The 13,735-nt window shown below is 48.8% G+C and overlaps 8 protein-coding genes across 9 annotated transcripts, besides 5 other annotated features; 3 read left to right on the top strand and 5 right to left on the bottom strand.

Annotated features, from left to right (window-relative positions):
* Positions 1-26: 26 nt before the first annotated feature.
* Positions 27-50: a tandem repeat.
* A 166-nt stretch (positions 51-216) lies between these two features.
* Positions 217-370: a mobile genetic element.
* A 182-nt stretch (positions 371-552) lies between these two features.
* Positions 553-1,152, bottom strand: EKO05_0011170 (uncharacterized protein; the record flags this gene model as incomplete). Its single annotated transcript, XM_038947412.1, has 1 exon — positions 553-1,152. The coding sequence occupies one exon, from the start codon at positions 1,150-1,152 to the stop codon at positions 553-555; it is 600 nt and encodes a 199-aa protein (XP_038793419.1).
* Positions 795-832: a tandem repeat.
* Positions 814-859: a tandem repeat.
* Positions 1,153-1,619: 467 nt separating the features above from the next.
* EKO05_0011169 (uncharacterized protein) lies at positions 1,620-2,621 on the bottom strand (the record flags this gene model as incomplete). Its single annotated transcript, XM_059637930.1, has 3 exons — positions 1,620-1,982; positions 2,036-2,529; positions 2,585-2,621. The coding sequence occupies 3 exons, from the start codon at positions 2,619-2,621 to the stop codon at positions 1,620-1,622; spliced, it is 894 nt and encodes a 297-aa protein (XP_059493913.1).
* Positions 2,622-3,139: 518 nt separating this feature from the next.
* EKO05_0011168 (uncharacterized protein) lies at positions 3,140-3,605 on the bottom strand (the record flags this gene model as incomplete). Its single annotated transcript, XM_038943837.2, has 3 exons — positions 3,140-3,358; positions 3,411-3,485; positions 3,552-3,605. The coding sequence occupies 3 exons, from the start codon at positions 3,603-3,605 to the stop codon at positions 3,140-3,142; spliced, it is 348 nt and encodes a 115-aa protein (XP_038793418.2).
* Positions 3,606-4,113: 508 nt separating this feature from the next.
* EKO05_0011167 (uncharacterized protein) lies at positions 4,114-5,777 on the top strand (the record flags this gene model as incomplete). The annotated part of the gene is made up of 3 exons (XM_038943932.1): positions 4,114-4,407; positions 4,485-4,702; positions 4,751-5,777. 3 exons carry the CDS (start codon positions 4,114-4,116, stop codon positions 5,775-5,777), a joined length of 1,539 nt encoding a protein of 512 aa, XP_038793417.1.
* A 596-nt stretch (positions 5,778-6,373) lies between these two features.
* Positions 6,374-6,671: a mobile genetic element.
* A 157-nt stretch (positions 6,672-6,828) lies between these two features.
* On the top strand, positions 6,829-8,057 carry EKO05_0011166 (Bacterial leucyl aminopeptidase; the record flags this gene model as incomplete). The annotated part of the gene is made up of 2 exons (XM_038943694.1): positions 6,829-7,017; positions 7,080-8,057. The coding sequence occupies 2 exons, from the start codon at positions 6,829-6,831 to the stop codon at positions 8,055-8,057; spliced, it is 1,167 nt and encodes a 388-aa protein (XP_038793416.1).
* A 229-nt stretch (positions 8,058-8,286) lies between these two features.
* Positions 8,287-8,874, top strand: EKO05_0011165 (uncharacterized protein; the record flags this gene model as incomplete). The annotated part of the gene is made up of 2 exons (XM_038943894.1): positions 8,287-8,410; positions 8,495-8,874. The coding sequence occupies 2 exons, from the start codon at positions 8,287-8,289 to the stop codon at positions 8,872-8,874; spliced, it is 504 nt and encodes a 167-aa protein (XP_038793415.1).
* A 352-nt stretch (positions 8,875-9,226) lies between these two features.
* EKO05_0011164 (uncharacterized protein) lies at positions 9,227-10,490 on the bottom strand (the record flags this gene model as incomplete). The annotated part of the gene is made up of 3 exons (XM_038943821.1): positions 9,227-10,188; positions 10,246-10,355; positions 10,411-10,490. 3 exons carry the CDS (start codon positions 10,488-10,490, stop codon positions 9,227-9,229), a joined length of 1,152 nt encoding a protein of 383 aa, XP_038793414.1.
* Positions 10,491-11,592: 1,102 nt separating this feature from the next.
* On the bottom strand, positions 11,593-13,223 carry EKO05_0011163 (uncharacterized protein; the record flags this gene model as incomplete). Of its 2 annotated transcripts, XM_038943716.2 has the most annotated exons (4): positions 11,593-12,665; positions 12,721-12,830; positions 12,880-13,002; positions 13,059-13,223. In XM_038943716.2, the coding sequence occupies 4 exons, from the start codon at positions 13,088-13,090 to the stop codon at positions 11,593-11,595; spliced, it is 1,338 nt and encodes a 445-aa protein (XP_038793413.1). The 2 variants fall into 2 exon arrangements, with proteins under 2 accessions (XP_038793413.1, XP_059493912.1); XM_059637929.1 differs by having other exon boundaries at positions 12,880-13,223.
* Between the last annotated feature and the right edge of the window lie 512 nt (positions 13,224-13,735).

The raw sequence follows: 13,735 nt of genomic DNA, 5'->3' as shown, positions 1-13,735 counted from the left end.
ATTAATAGAGGTGACAAACCATCTGGTTTTTTTTTTTTTTTTTTTTTTTTGGTTTCACGTTGAACGACAAGCAAACGCCGATCATTTACCAAGGCTGCACACCATCCCTGTTCACAACCTTACCCGCATCAGCATCACGCTTCCCCTGCACCACATCCCGAATCACCTCACCCCCCAAATGCGGTTCTCCCGCACCAGTTCTCCTCATGAACTTTAAGAGCATAGGCTCTCACTATAGGACTGCGAACACATATTTACTATCCCTTTACACAAACACACTCCTTAAATTACTAGAGTAGATTAACTGCTCTCGTCTTATATAGTCTTAGACTCACACAGGACGTTAAACTAATCAATCAATCAATCAATCCTCATGAAATCGGGCCCCATGCCTCCCAGCCCCGTGGCTAGAAACCCGGACTAACTCCAAACACCTTAACACCATCCGGCTCGAGCACTCTCGCCCAATCCAACATCATCATATTCATCGCCGTCTTGCTACTGCGATACGCAATCTAGCTCTGCGCAAACGGCTTCGGCCACCCCTTTGCGCTAGGCTCGCGGAGAATCGTAGCAGATATCTTCCCATGCGCGGCTGTTGCGAGCGAGGAGAGGCCCGAGGTCACGAAGAGGAGTCGTGGGACTGTCTCGGAGGCGATCAGGAGCGGCGCCAAGGTCGTCGTTGGCACTTGGGTGCTGGTTACTTTTACCGAGTAGGATTTGTTCCAGGCGCTGCGGATGCTGGATGGCGTGGGTCGTGGTGCAATATGCTGTCGAAGGAGCTGCCTGGGGGAGGTTAGTTGGGTGGTTTGTTGGCGGGTGGGTGGTGTGGGGGGATAGTGTGGGGTGAGGGTTGGGGAGCGCACCGGCGTTGTTGATCAGGGTGTCGATTTTACTGTATGAAGATTTCACCTCCTCGTATGCGTCGAGGATGGACTGGTCGTCCTCAATGTCCAGCTGGATCGGTACAATGTCTGACTTGGAGCCTGGCATCTCGCTCCTGAGCGTCTCGATGGCGGCTTGCGCTTTCGAGAGGGTGCGGCTGCCCATCAGTATAGTGTAGGTTTCAGGTGAGGCGTATAGTGCCTTCACGGTCTCGTAGCCAATTCCCGTGTTTCCGCCTGTGAGCAGCACAATGTGTTTTTCTGACATGTTTGTGGTTGGTGTTTGGATTGAGTTGGGTCTGATGATGTAGCTGGTGTGAAGGGACAATCTGGAGTCGTAACGTCAACACGATCGGAAACACTGTTTTGCAATTGACTGCTGTGGTTGTCGAGTGTACAAACTTTTCACGACTTTGCAATGGAGATTTCTGGCCCATGAAGCTGTCACCTTGGCAGGTTGTTCCAGGCATCCATCGGGTGGGGCTCATGGCGGGGTTGATCAGGACATAGGTGAATCCTCCTTCCTTTCGCGGCTTCTCAACACACACAGTATGTAACAAACAGTGAGCTCGGCACATTTCACAGTGACTGTTGTGTACAACGATTTTTTATTGCGACGTATGGGCTACGCCAGACGTCGACCTGATGTGACAATGTCAGGGAGATCACTACGTGTGTACGATCCTTGCAACAAAGGAAGGGACGCCGGCCGAGCTGAACTACTACACTCACAAGTCATGCACCTATTCCTATTCCGCCTCCATTACCATCGTTGCTGAAGTTCGATATGAAGACGACAAGTACAGCGCAGTAGGCAGCAGACGCTGCGAAGAGCTCGTGTCTCTTTGCCTTTGTCAACATGGACATGGCCGCTGAGAAAAGCAACGTGAACACTACAAGGAGACCGACGGCATCAATGGTCGAGTTACGATTACCGACCGACGTAAGCTTGTACATTGCAACCACTGGTAGGACCAGCAGGATGAATATGATGAGCGTGATAAGGATGCCGACAAGTCTCTCAATTCGCTCTGGAGAGTAATATCGCATTTTCGGGTCCTTAGTTTTCGCACGTAGCTCAGGCGTAGTGAACAGTTTCTGATCAAAGTCAGTACTCAGAAGCCTCCTTGCAATCCGTATAGAAAGTGTACCTCTGCCAGACCTACTGGTAGCCTCTTGATTGACGACTCAATCCAGCCATCGAACCCGGCCCACTCTCGACCTTGCCGAAGAGTAACAAGGTCCTCTCTTCTCTTTATGAAGTCTGCATCACGTGCTATAAGTGGACCTTTGTAGTAGAACCAACGTCTCAAGCTGCCGTAATCCCTGTTACCTGGTCGCTGAAATGCATTCATCTCTCGTGCCTTCATCAGTACTTCATCATAACGAACCAGTTTTTCACCGATAGTGGAGAGTAGGGTCGCTCGTTTAGCTCCAGCCTTTTGACAAGAGGTGAGTAGTTTCTTGTTCACCAAAAGGTCCGCATTGTCAAGATCCTTGAGATTGTCTTCAAGTTCGTGGAGCTCATTCTGCATGCTCAGGATGACGCGAGAATGGAGATAGCCAAAAGACCGATAGATAGAAAAGCTGGATTCGCTTGACTGGAAAGCTGCTAGTCGTGGGTAGCCTTCTGGGTATTTCTCCACTGTCGGAATATGATCAGCAGGAGGTCTACTAACGATCTGACTGGATCGACATACACGGTATAGTGACAGTCTTGGATGTCTCTCTTTTCATAATGGCGTCTTTCTCTTTCTCCCTGCGTCTTTCTTCTTTCTTTTGAGTAGCTTTATTGAGTTTGCTAGGACCTTATCTTGGTTAGCCCGACAATCAGTGGTAAGAAGGTATCCTACATTTTGAATTTGTGTCAACTGCCGTGCTTGACCGACTCCCAGCAACGAAGGTCTTCTCAGAACGTACGGATTCAACCGGACTTTGAATCACAGCTTGTTCCGCATCTCCAATCTTCGTTCTTGAGAACCATGTCATAATGTATGCAAGAAAGGAATATGGTTTGAAGCCACAATTATAAACAAATGATCGCGGCACTTCATGAGTTTACTACCCATCTGTATGGGATAATTCCTCTATGTATACTACGTATCATTCTCTCCAGACCCCTCTTCAACATGCATTTGGTATGTAAGGCTGCATGAAACACAGCAGACGAGGCTGTCCACTTGTATCGCAAGACACCCACACCAATGAAAGCCACCATGCTCACCTGCATGAGTGCCTGTCAGCTATTGCACCGGTCAAGACTTGCGGATTTTCAGCTTGCACTCAGGAAAGTACGTAGCCCCCTCATACTCCGCTCCATCCTTGTTCAGCCGGTATGTCCAATCGCTAATACTGGAGTTGTACACCGGTTTACCGCGGACTGTGAAAGGCTTCCATGTCTTGATCTGACGACCGTTCAGTACCCTGCTGACTTTCATCTGAACCTTATCATCTTCGTCAAAAGCGCTATCCGGCTAGTTTGCGAGCATCAGTAGGGTTTCAATGGAATGTCTCGTTTTGTCTTACCCGATTAGGGACCCCACCCCCCTGGTAGTAAGATTTGGTTTCTTTGCCGTAGTCATAAGACCGTTCGGAGCTTGCCTAAGGATAAGTCAGATAGAGTGGCTCCAAAGCGTGTGGAACTGAATAATTGGTGTTTCTGCATACATCAGTCGGGACTGGTAGGGTTTCTTGCGCTTTGGATCCAATATGTTGCGCCATAGTCGTGTCCGCCTCACAAGTTGAGATAAGGGCGCTTGTCAGACTTTAAGTAGACAAATACTGCCTTGTATGAGGCAGTATTGGGCTGGTTGAGCAAAAGGCTGAGGATACTGAAAGAGTGCGCGTTGAGGTGCAGGCTTTCTGCACACTCTTTATCAGCACGCGAAGACGAAGACCAAATGTGTACCCTGGAACTCACACTCAGCTCCACAGCCCCATCGGTTCGGCGGCTGACTCGAATCGGCGCAGCAGAGATGGAGGGTGCAGAATGGGCGGAGCTCTGTAGTGTGTGGGGGCCGTTCACGCGGGGTGTCACGACACGGCAGGCAAACAGGCAACTCGCAATAAATCGTGCAGCGCTAAGTGAAGCCAGCCTCCCAACTCAGGCCATAGCCTCCACACACAGAGGTCCTTCAAAAGATAAGAGGATGAAATCATCAGCTAGTCGTTCGAACAAATAAGCAACAAAGCTGCGCCTGTAATGGTTGCCCTATCGCATTGAACCACAATGGATACACAACAATCTCAGCCTGACAGTTTGACCATCCAAACTACCACGAAAGCCCAATTTGAACTCACTCCACAGGAAACAGCTGAGTCTGCGCAGGGGCTTACCCAGGGCGAGAGCTTCACAGTTTCATCCAGTGATGATGAAAGGAAACAAGAAACGCAGCGGCAAGCCTGGTTTGAGAATGCAATCAAAAAAGAATTGAAAATCCCCAACAGCTATGTTCAAGTGGCTCCGCTCATCATCAGATGGGATCCTGAGATCGATGATTATCGTGACGGCCACAACAAGGAGGTTAGTCATTCAAAAGCCTGAATCTCATATTTCGATAGGTTTGATGTTCTTTCGAAACTTCTGCTGATAACTACCAGATCGAAGACTTAAATCGCGTGTTTGCTCGATTCGGATTCTCGAGCAGTACTGAACTACGCTTGAATCCCAAGGTTCGGAAGCCTCAATTTGCTCTCAACAGTGCTATCTCCGAGCACATCAGCGCCCACGACGGGCAGAACAAGCTCATGATCATATACTATACCGGGCATGGTATACTAGACAGTTCTGATGGAGAAAAGAGACTCCTGTTAGCAGCGTAAGTCGTTGATGCTATTTCTAATGTTTGTCGCTGATTGAGATCTAGGAGACGAAACGAAGATGAACAGCAAGAAGGAAATAGTCTCGCTGTGGCCTATTGGCATAAAGCGGAAAGTCCACTACTCGACGAAGACATTGAGGGAGATGTCTTGACAATACTCGATTGTTGTTTCGCCAGCGACGCGCAAAAGGGTCGCCATCACAGCCGTAGGATCTACGATTTACTTGCTGCATGCCCCAAGGGCGGCAATACACCAGCACCAGGGGAGTTTTCTTTCACAAGAAGTCTGATAAATACCTTGGACAGATTGTGGGCTGCGGATCCTGACCAACGCATTCTGACTACTAGGCTTTTGGAGGAAATCACCAGAAACAGTGGAGGTCAGGCCAAGCTGCACGATCGTTTATACAAAGATGATGGACGTCATGTGCAGTTGAGGCCTATTGATGGCCAATCCAAAGAGCAAACCCAACATGATGCTGAACAATTCGATTCAAGCCCACTGGAGGAAGCTGGCGTAAAACTGCGTTTCTCACTGCAAGCCAAAGATATTACCCAGGTGAAAATTGAAGCATGGGCCCAACGCCTAGTCAAGGCTTCCCAGGACGCAAACATTCCATTACGTCGAATCGACTGGCTGAGAATGGACAACAACGAACCGGGCCAGCGCCTTCGTAACGTCGTCGAAATCTTCAGGGAACGCCACAGTTCTTCGAGTAACACGCACAGGAGTACTACCGAACCAACGCCAACAAACTATCCTCGTTCGATCTCACCCGACGAGGTGTCAGAGTATCAGGGCCCGCGTAGTAGGATGGTGTTGGACGACACATCGAAGACTACACTCTCGATCTCTCAGGGCAACATGAATGTCCAGTACGGCAACGCTGCATCAACTCTACAGCAGAGCAATCTGCAGAATGAGTCTCCAGCGCTAAACCGCCTTTACGGATGTGTGATGGTGCCCCTTCCATGGCTTTTGTGCTTGCTGATGTTTGCAGCCTCATTCCTTCTCTCTCATATTGGTCATTTTGCGCAGAGATACCTAGTCATTGCTCATCGAGAGCTGTAGTGTCATCCTTGAATAGAAAATGCTGCTGTTTATAAACGTCATGAAGGAAGTAGTGAGACGTAAGAGTACTTCAAAACTTCTGCTTTGACGATACCTGTGTATGGTGGAGCAAGAGCACGCAGGTGAGGCTGGAGAGAGTGAACGATAGGCAGTAGTATGGCGCATGCTTTCATTGTCACGGCATCAGAGAATAGTATTTTTTGTGCAAGATTAACATTCGGGGATGGCGGAACTGCACTGACTTTTAAGAGGCGACAAAGAAATGACCGTTGTAGCAGGCGGACAAAGACTGTGTGATAACTCAAGCAAATAGCAGTAATTTGATGTTCGTTGTTAGCACACTGGGCTTAGCGAGGACCTGGTGTGAAGGATAGAAGATACAATGAACCACACGCAACACAGCAAATCAGGCCGTTGGAGGATATTATGCATTATCTCATTGCAGACAAAGGATACGCTTGATAACACCTCGAATCGAGTGTCGTTGTTCAACATTATGAACAGAAAACCAAGGTTCTGATATTAATGAAGGAGCATTTATACCTTCTCAAGTTGATTGAATCAGTGGTCGTGTAACACTGGCAATGCGGCAGATAACTTAGTCTAAGCAACACACAAGAACACTAAAATTAAGATCTTTGCAGCTACTGCACTCTATAATAATAATATATAATAGATTCTAGATAACTCTAACCTTAAAATAACCCTAACCTTAAGCTAACTCTAACCTTAAACTAGCTCTAACCTTAAACTAACTCTAACCTTAACACTTTAATGTAAACATAATCCTAATATATTTATATTATCTTCTAAGTAGGTTTAGAAGATAATGCCTAGCGTTAGTTAGGTGGAGCTGCTAAGGCAAGGTTGAGCTCTTAGCGTTGGTCAGCTCGATGCGGCAGCAGAAGGCGCGACGCGTGACCGTGATCAATGACGGCATGCGCCTTACCCTTTCTGGACAGCTCGGCTTGGTCTCTAATCGCCGCGCCAGATCCAGGCACCCTCACGACAACAACATCCACCCTAACTACAACAACCGCCTTTAGCGACCATGAAGTCTTCAGTTTTGTTGTCTCTGTCGGCTGTAGCTCTTGCTGCGGCTATTGCCATGCCCAAAGACCCACAGATGGTCCTTCAGAATCCCCAAGTGACGATCGATGAGCCAGACCAGTACCTAATTGAGCTATCTCCTGGTGAGACACGATGGGTGACCGAGGACGAGAAGTGGGCTTTACGTCGAGTAGGTGCTTTTTCAACCAAAATGGGGATTCGTGAGCCGGCGAGAAGTACTGACAGTTGCAGCAAAACATCAACTTCTTCGACATCACACACAGCGATGACCTCAGTACTCTCAGCCGTGAGATCGCTGCCGAAAAGGTCACTTTCCCCTCAAAAACCGCTCACAACAAGACTGTGGTCCCTCTTTTGAAGGAACTCGACCAACGCAACATGCGCAAGCACCTCGAGACATTCACTTCATTCCACACTCGTTACTACAAGTCTCAGTACGGCGCGCAATCCTCAGCGTGGCTGTTTAAGCAGGTGGATAGCACTTTGAAAGACGCAGGTGCTAAAGATGCTTTTGTGAAAGCGTTTCCCCACCCTTGGGGCCAATCCAGCATCATCGCCACCATCCCAGGCAAGAGCAACAAAACTGTGGTCATTGGTGCGCACCAAGACAGCATCAATCTGTTTCTTCCCTCCATCCTCGCTGCCCCTGGTGCAGATGACGATGGTAGCGGTACTGTTACTATATTGGAGGCACTGCGAGTGCTTCTCAAGTCGAAGGACATTCTGAGGGGCCAGGCAGAAAACACGGTCGAATTCCACTGGTACTCAGCCGAGGAAGGCGGATTGTTGGGAAGCCAGGCTATCTTCCAGTCATACCAAAAGGAACGTCGTGATGTGAAGGCTATGCTGCAGCAAGACATGACTGGCTACGTGCAGAAGACACTCGACAACGGCGAGCCGGAGTCTGTCGGTGTGATCACCGATTTTGTCGACCCTGGTCTCACTGAGTTCATCAAGGAGGTCATCACTGAGTACTGCGACATCCCCTATATCCTGACCAAGTGTGGCTACGCTTGCTCCGACCATGCCAGTGCATCTAAGGCTGGCTACCCATCTGCTTTTGTCATTGAGTCTGACTTCAAGTACTCTGACAACAAGATACATACCACTGAGGACAAGATCGAGTATCTGAGCTTCGATCACATGCTCCAGCACGCGAAGCTGACGCTTGGTTTGGCGTACGAGCTCGCCTTTGCCGAATTCAAATAGATTAGTGGAGTAGGCAGCTCAGGTTAGTTTGACCCAATGAAATAAATGAATAATGCACTGTGTTGCTGTATTGATTGGTAGAGACGAGGTCCACTTGTCGCAGCACGCTGTTTCAGCACAGCACGCGAGGCGCGTAGCGATGACGTGACCCGTGCCTCGGTCCGCTCATCTCCACGCATTGCCCTTCAAGCTCTCAGCGTCAACGCTCTGTACATAAAACAACACACATATGCCAACAACAAGAGATCAGAAGCGTGACGCAGACATGGAAGCAGCGCTCAAAATATTCTTCTCGTCACCACGCTTCGCTGTGGCGGGTGCATCTTCTGACCCTTCCAAATTTGGACATAGAGGTATGCAGCCAGCATCCCCGCAACGCTCGCCAATCTAGAGCCATAGTCAGACCGTTGTAGACGTGTACTGACATGTACGACAAGTATTCGCATGGTACCTCCAGCACTCGCTTCCCGCAACGCCTATCAACCCGCGCTCCCCCACCATCTCAGTCCTGCGCCGCGACCACACCACCGTCGCATCGCCGACCGCGCTGTCAGATCCGCCGGCGTCGCAGTACTCGCTGTCTGTGATCACACCGCCTGCCGTCACAAAGCAGCTGTTGCGGGAAGCGAAAGAGGCTGGGGTTCCCGCCGTGTGGCTACAGCCAGGGAGTTTCGATGATGAGGTGTTAGAGTACGCGCGGAAGAACTTTGAGGCTGCAATTGCGGGGGATGGGGGGAGAGGCGGGGAGGGTTGGTGTGTGCTTGTTGATGGAGAAGCGGGATTGGAAGCTGCAGGGAGGGAGTGGTCGAGGCTTTGAGTGTCTGGATGAGCTTCTTCTCCCCTGGGTGGGTATACTAATCAACTTCGATAGGGATTTTTCTGAGAGCATCTTGAAACCGCTTATTCATCTGTCGTTAAGGAAGAAGATAGAAGGAAAGAGAGCTGTGAATTTTACTATAAGAGTCTAACGCCACCAACAATCTCCAAGTTCAATTTGCGGTCTAGCAGAATAACAAAAGACTCAATCCGTGGATGGCCGCATACTCGCACGTAATTTCCAGTACTGTTTCCAGCTCGAAACCAATCTCTTTCCTTGTTTCGTTCGCTTGTTATTGGAATTACAGGTATTTCGTTTGGTGTACTGGCCACCAGACAGCCTAATGACCAATCTACATGATAACACAGTCAAGCCTAGCGTTGTTTATCCTTCGTCGAAGTTTCGCATTCTCTTTCTCCTGCTGTTGTAGATATGTCGTCATCTTGTTCGTCTGCAACTGGTACTTGTGTCGCTCTTTTTGCTGTTCCAGGCGATTCTCTTCCCTCGCAAGTAATCTTTCCTGCTGTCGCAATTGTTCTAGTAACGTGTTCCTTTCCTTCTGTGCTTCTAGTGCCATCTGTCGCCTGAGTTCTTCTCGACCAATCTGTAGCTGGCGGTCATGCTCTCTGGCCTCTCGGAGCCGACGTTTTATCTCATCCTTTTCAACTTGGAACTCCTTCTTCATGTCTTTGTCCATCTTTACCATGGCATCTCCCATTTCTTTACGCAGCGTCGCGAGTTGCTTTTCGTAGTGTTTCTTTTGCTTCTCAAGTTCAGCGTGCAGTTCCTGTCCGGCTCCTGTTTCATTCAAGTTCTTCTTGTTGTCAACAAGTTCGACCTGGATATCCAGTGTAACAGGTTTTTTGCGTTTTATGAGATACTCCAGGATCTCACGTGCTGATGCTTCATCTCTGTCCTGTCTCATGACTTTGCTGCCATGATCGATCATTTGTTTCCACATGTTCGGACTGTCGCAGAGCTGCTGTTCCCTTTCAATTCCTTCATCCAAGGTGACGTTATGCCAGCGAGTAGTGGCAAGTACAACCGCTTCGAGACTGTCGTTGCCGCAGAGTGCTTTGAACATGCGCAGGTTTTGCATTGCAGCACCCCCCACACGGACGTCGAGGATTCGATGCAAGTAGACAATACCTGCAAGCTTGATCTTCTCTTCGTGAGCGGTGCTCAACCAGCTCGCTATTTCCCTCAAGATTACGGTGTCCGATTTGTAGGTGTCATCGAAGCCTGGGGTGTCCACCAAGAATAGTTTGGTTCCGTCAGGAAGTGTAGATGGATATATCTCCACGTTCGCAGTGCCTGTACGAGCGACTTAGAATCCAAGGTACTGTAAACAACCAGCAGCAGCGGACTCACAAGCTTCCAAGCCATGGCCCACGATCGCCGACTCATTCGAGAAGTGATTGACAAACGTGCTTTTGCCAACTCCCGTCACTCCCATTACGGCAATGACGATATCACCAGCTCTGCAAAAAAAGTGAGAATTTTGTTGTTTCACATTGCTCCTTCATATGTACTCACATTGGAAGTACTCTTGTCCTGTCGTTGAGTCCCCCCATCTCTTGCTTAACTTTCTTCAGGACGTCTGTAGCTGAAAGCATTGTGATACAATCCGCTGAGTGGATCAAACTCAGCTTTTCAGGTCTTCGAAGGCGTTCCAACGTTTTCACTGAGCCTGTCCACCGTGATTGAAGGCGCAAGGCTCAGCCGATTCGTCCGGTCATGATTTCTCAAGCGCAGACCCCGCATCTCGCAGGCGTGAGTTTCCAAGAAGCATGACACAGCTAGGCTGAATGATAAGGCAGCCGCTGCATGCACTATATATTGGCCATTGTCAAGGAATCGATTGCCTTTTTTTGGCGTTATTAGGCAAACTCAATGACCAATCGCGAACCTCCAAGAATGCAGTGGCATCCTACAAGGCAAACTGCGAACGTTTCTGCATTTTGGTCATGCACTATATGCATGCAGGTGATCGTTCAATAAGCCGAACACGTCATGCATATTCAACGCTGTAGTTCGCAAACACTGCGCCCTAGGACGAGGTCGATGATAGTCCTTCTGTCCCAGGCCAAGTTGCTCAGCCTCGATTGGGTCTTTCACATCCATGGCTTGTTTTCACTCAGCCTTCTGGATTCTGACTGCAGATTTTGGCACCAATCACTCGCCTACCATTATGTTGAAGGATTGGGCCCCCGCTCTTCTTTAACCGCAACCAAACCCCCAATCACGTAACGCGATACATGACTCAGAAGTCCAGTATCTTAGAGAGGCGATCCATTACAGAAAATGTAGATGGGGTTCTTGTGGCGGGCATAGTAGGGGTAAGTCCACGATAGTATGGACTGGTGAGTATGCTCAAGCCACTAGGAGTGACAGGATCAAACAAAAGTACGCTCATTCAGCAAATCATTGTGGACCGGCATTATAAGATCGGATAGAACTTAGAAGGGGTTGATTTCACAAAATCCTAACAACATAGCTTAATTCGAAGCAGTTCCTACAATATGTGTTGCCCGATCCTGGTATATTGACTTATGATCAAGCAAATGACGGTAGACTGCAATAGTTGCGTCCTTGTGTAGCATATAGCCACGTACCTGTATTGCAACTATATCATATGTCTTCGTTTTCAAAGAATCCTATTCGCGCTCAGTCAGGCTGCCGTAGACGACATGTGCTTGTTTGCCATTTTTTATATCTCTAATATCGCGATCGGCGAGGATTCAAATACGTAACCCGGAACAAGTGTTGCCATACAGTAAGGATTGCCATAGGTCTCTCCAACTCGCGTGCTTCTGCCCGTCTCCTCGCTCTTGCAAGTGCGTCTCTTTCTCTCCTCTGATAATACTCTTCATTCTGTAGCCTCGCAAACTGAGCGTTGAAAGACTGTATTTCCAGATCCTGATCTTGTCGTAGGGAATGCGCACGTTGATTGGTTCTTCGGATACGCGATCTGATCTCGTCGTTGGTGTCGTCACCGACATCCGTTGACAGCTGTCGAGCTTCCTCAGGTTGCAGTCCTAGGCTAGCAGCCCTTCTCTCCCCGAGCTGCTGTACGTTGTAGTGAAGCTGACTACAAGGATAATGTAATCTCTCGAGATTCTCTTTGTGACGTTCCAAATCTTCTGAGAGTGAAGCTACCGCAGTACTGTCGTTTGATTGCTGCGCTTCCAGTAGCTGCTGCTCAATTTCCTTCAATTCCACATCAAACTCTTTCTGTTGTTCTTTTAGATCCCGCTGGAGAATCCTACCAACTTGGGTTTGCTCGAGAAGACGACCCTCTTCAATCATCTCGTGCTCGATCTCCAGCGTAACTGTTTTGTTATTCGAGAGTATCCTATCCACGATACCTCTGGCAGATGCCACTGTACCAGAATGTCTCTGAACCTGGGCTCCTTTCTCAATGAATTCGGCCAAGAACAACCTCTTCATCTCTTCCGTGCGTTCTTCTCCTACTGTATCTGAATTGGGACCCAGTTTGTCCCACATTGTGGTCACAAAGGTGATGTTGACTGAAGCAGGGACCCCACAGATAGCTTTGAGAATCTCCAAAGACTTCCTTGATGACCCTGACATGCGCGTGTCTGTTATGCGTTGTATGTAAATAACACCAACCAGACTTACACCCGATCGGGACAGTATATGCAGCCCTGTTACGATCTCACTTACAACATCAAGATCAGATCGGTCTGTATCGTCGAAGCCGGGAGTGTCTAGGAGAAATACGGAACTTGCTCCAACAGTCGCAGCGTACCCTTGGGCTCTGACTGTACCTGTTTATAACGCATCAGTCCAACCAAACCCTGACATCGTACATACTTGACTTACAAGAAGAAAGATCATGCCCAATTTGCACCGTCTCATCTGCAAGCAACGAGATGAACGTACTCTTGCCTGAACCTGTGAGTCCTACAATGAGCACTCCGTATTCAGGAATACTATCTTCATGATAAGCCTTTGTTGTGCTTTACAGCATCTAGATGATACCTTTCCGTCGGACGTGACTCGTCCATGCCCTGCAACGGGTGATTGGGGTCGAATTCCTCAAGTGCGACGTCGGAAAACTGAATATGATGTAGACTGCCTCTAGTTAACGTTTCTCCAAGATTCCTATGTACCAGTGTGTTAGAGAATTTCCTCTGGTCTAGAGTCATGAGTAAATTCACCCGGACGTCCGCACTTTCTCTTCTACCATCATATCGATGGCTCAAGCCGCAAATCTGGCGACTTGTAATTTTGATTGCGCGACTGCACGATGATACACTAAAGCCATAATGGGCTTTTGCCTGCTGGCTTTTGGGCTGCATGAGCTGACGCACGACAAGGATCATGTGGACTGATCTGCGCGCCCTGGTAGCTGCAGCTGAGTTTGAGCCGTGCCCCATCACGTCAGCTTACAATTCTTGTTCTGGAGCCAGCCTCGTGCGTTGAGATGCAGCGAAATATATTGGCTTTCTGTCTGCATGTGAACGGCCTCCAGCTCTTGACGAGCAGCATGCGTCGCAGGTGCCTAAAGGTGGGCCAGATGAGCCTGTGACTGAGCCACGACCGCAGCTTCCTGCACAAGGCCAGCCGGTTGGGTAGAGACAGTGACCCAACCATGCGCATCTCACTATGCTATCTGCAACAAACGTATAATCACGCAGCGGAGTTCCATCCCCCAGCACGATTTCGTTGCTCAACAAGCTCGAGACCATGACAACCCTGAGGTAGGCGTCTTTGATTTGTGTTCAATAGCTACCACCGAAAAATAAACTGACGGGTCTAGTCCAAATGATTTATTCATTGCTGTGATGGGAATGACCGGCGTGGGTAAGACGAGATTCATAACGAATTGTACTGG

Source organism: Ascochyta rabiei, chromosome 21, assembly GCF_004011695.2.
Source record: "Ascochyta rabiei chromosome 21, complete sequence".
Taxonomy (NCBI): domain Eukaryota; kingdom Fungi; phylum Ascomycota; class Dothideomycetes; order Pleosporales; family Didymellaceae; genus Ascochyta; species Ascochyta rabiei.
Note: the sequence above shows the minus strand (reverse complement) of the source record. Positions and strands in the feature narration are given on the sequence as shown.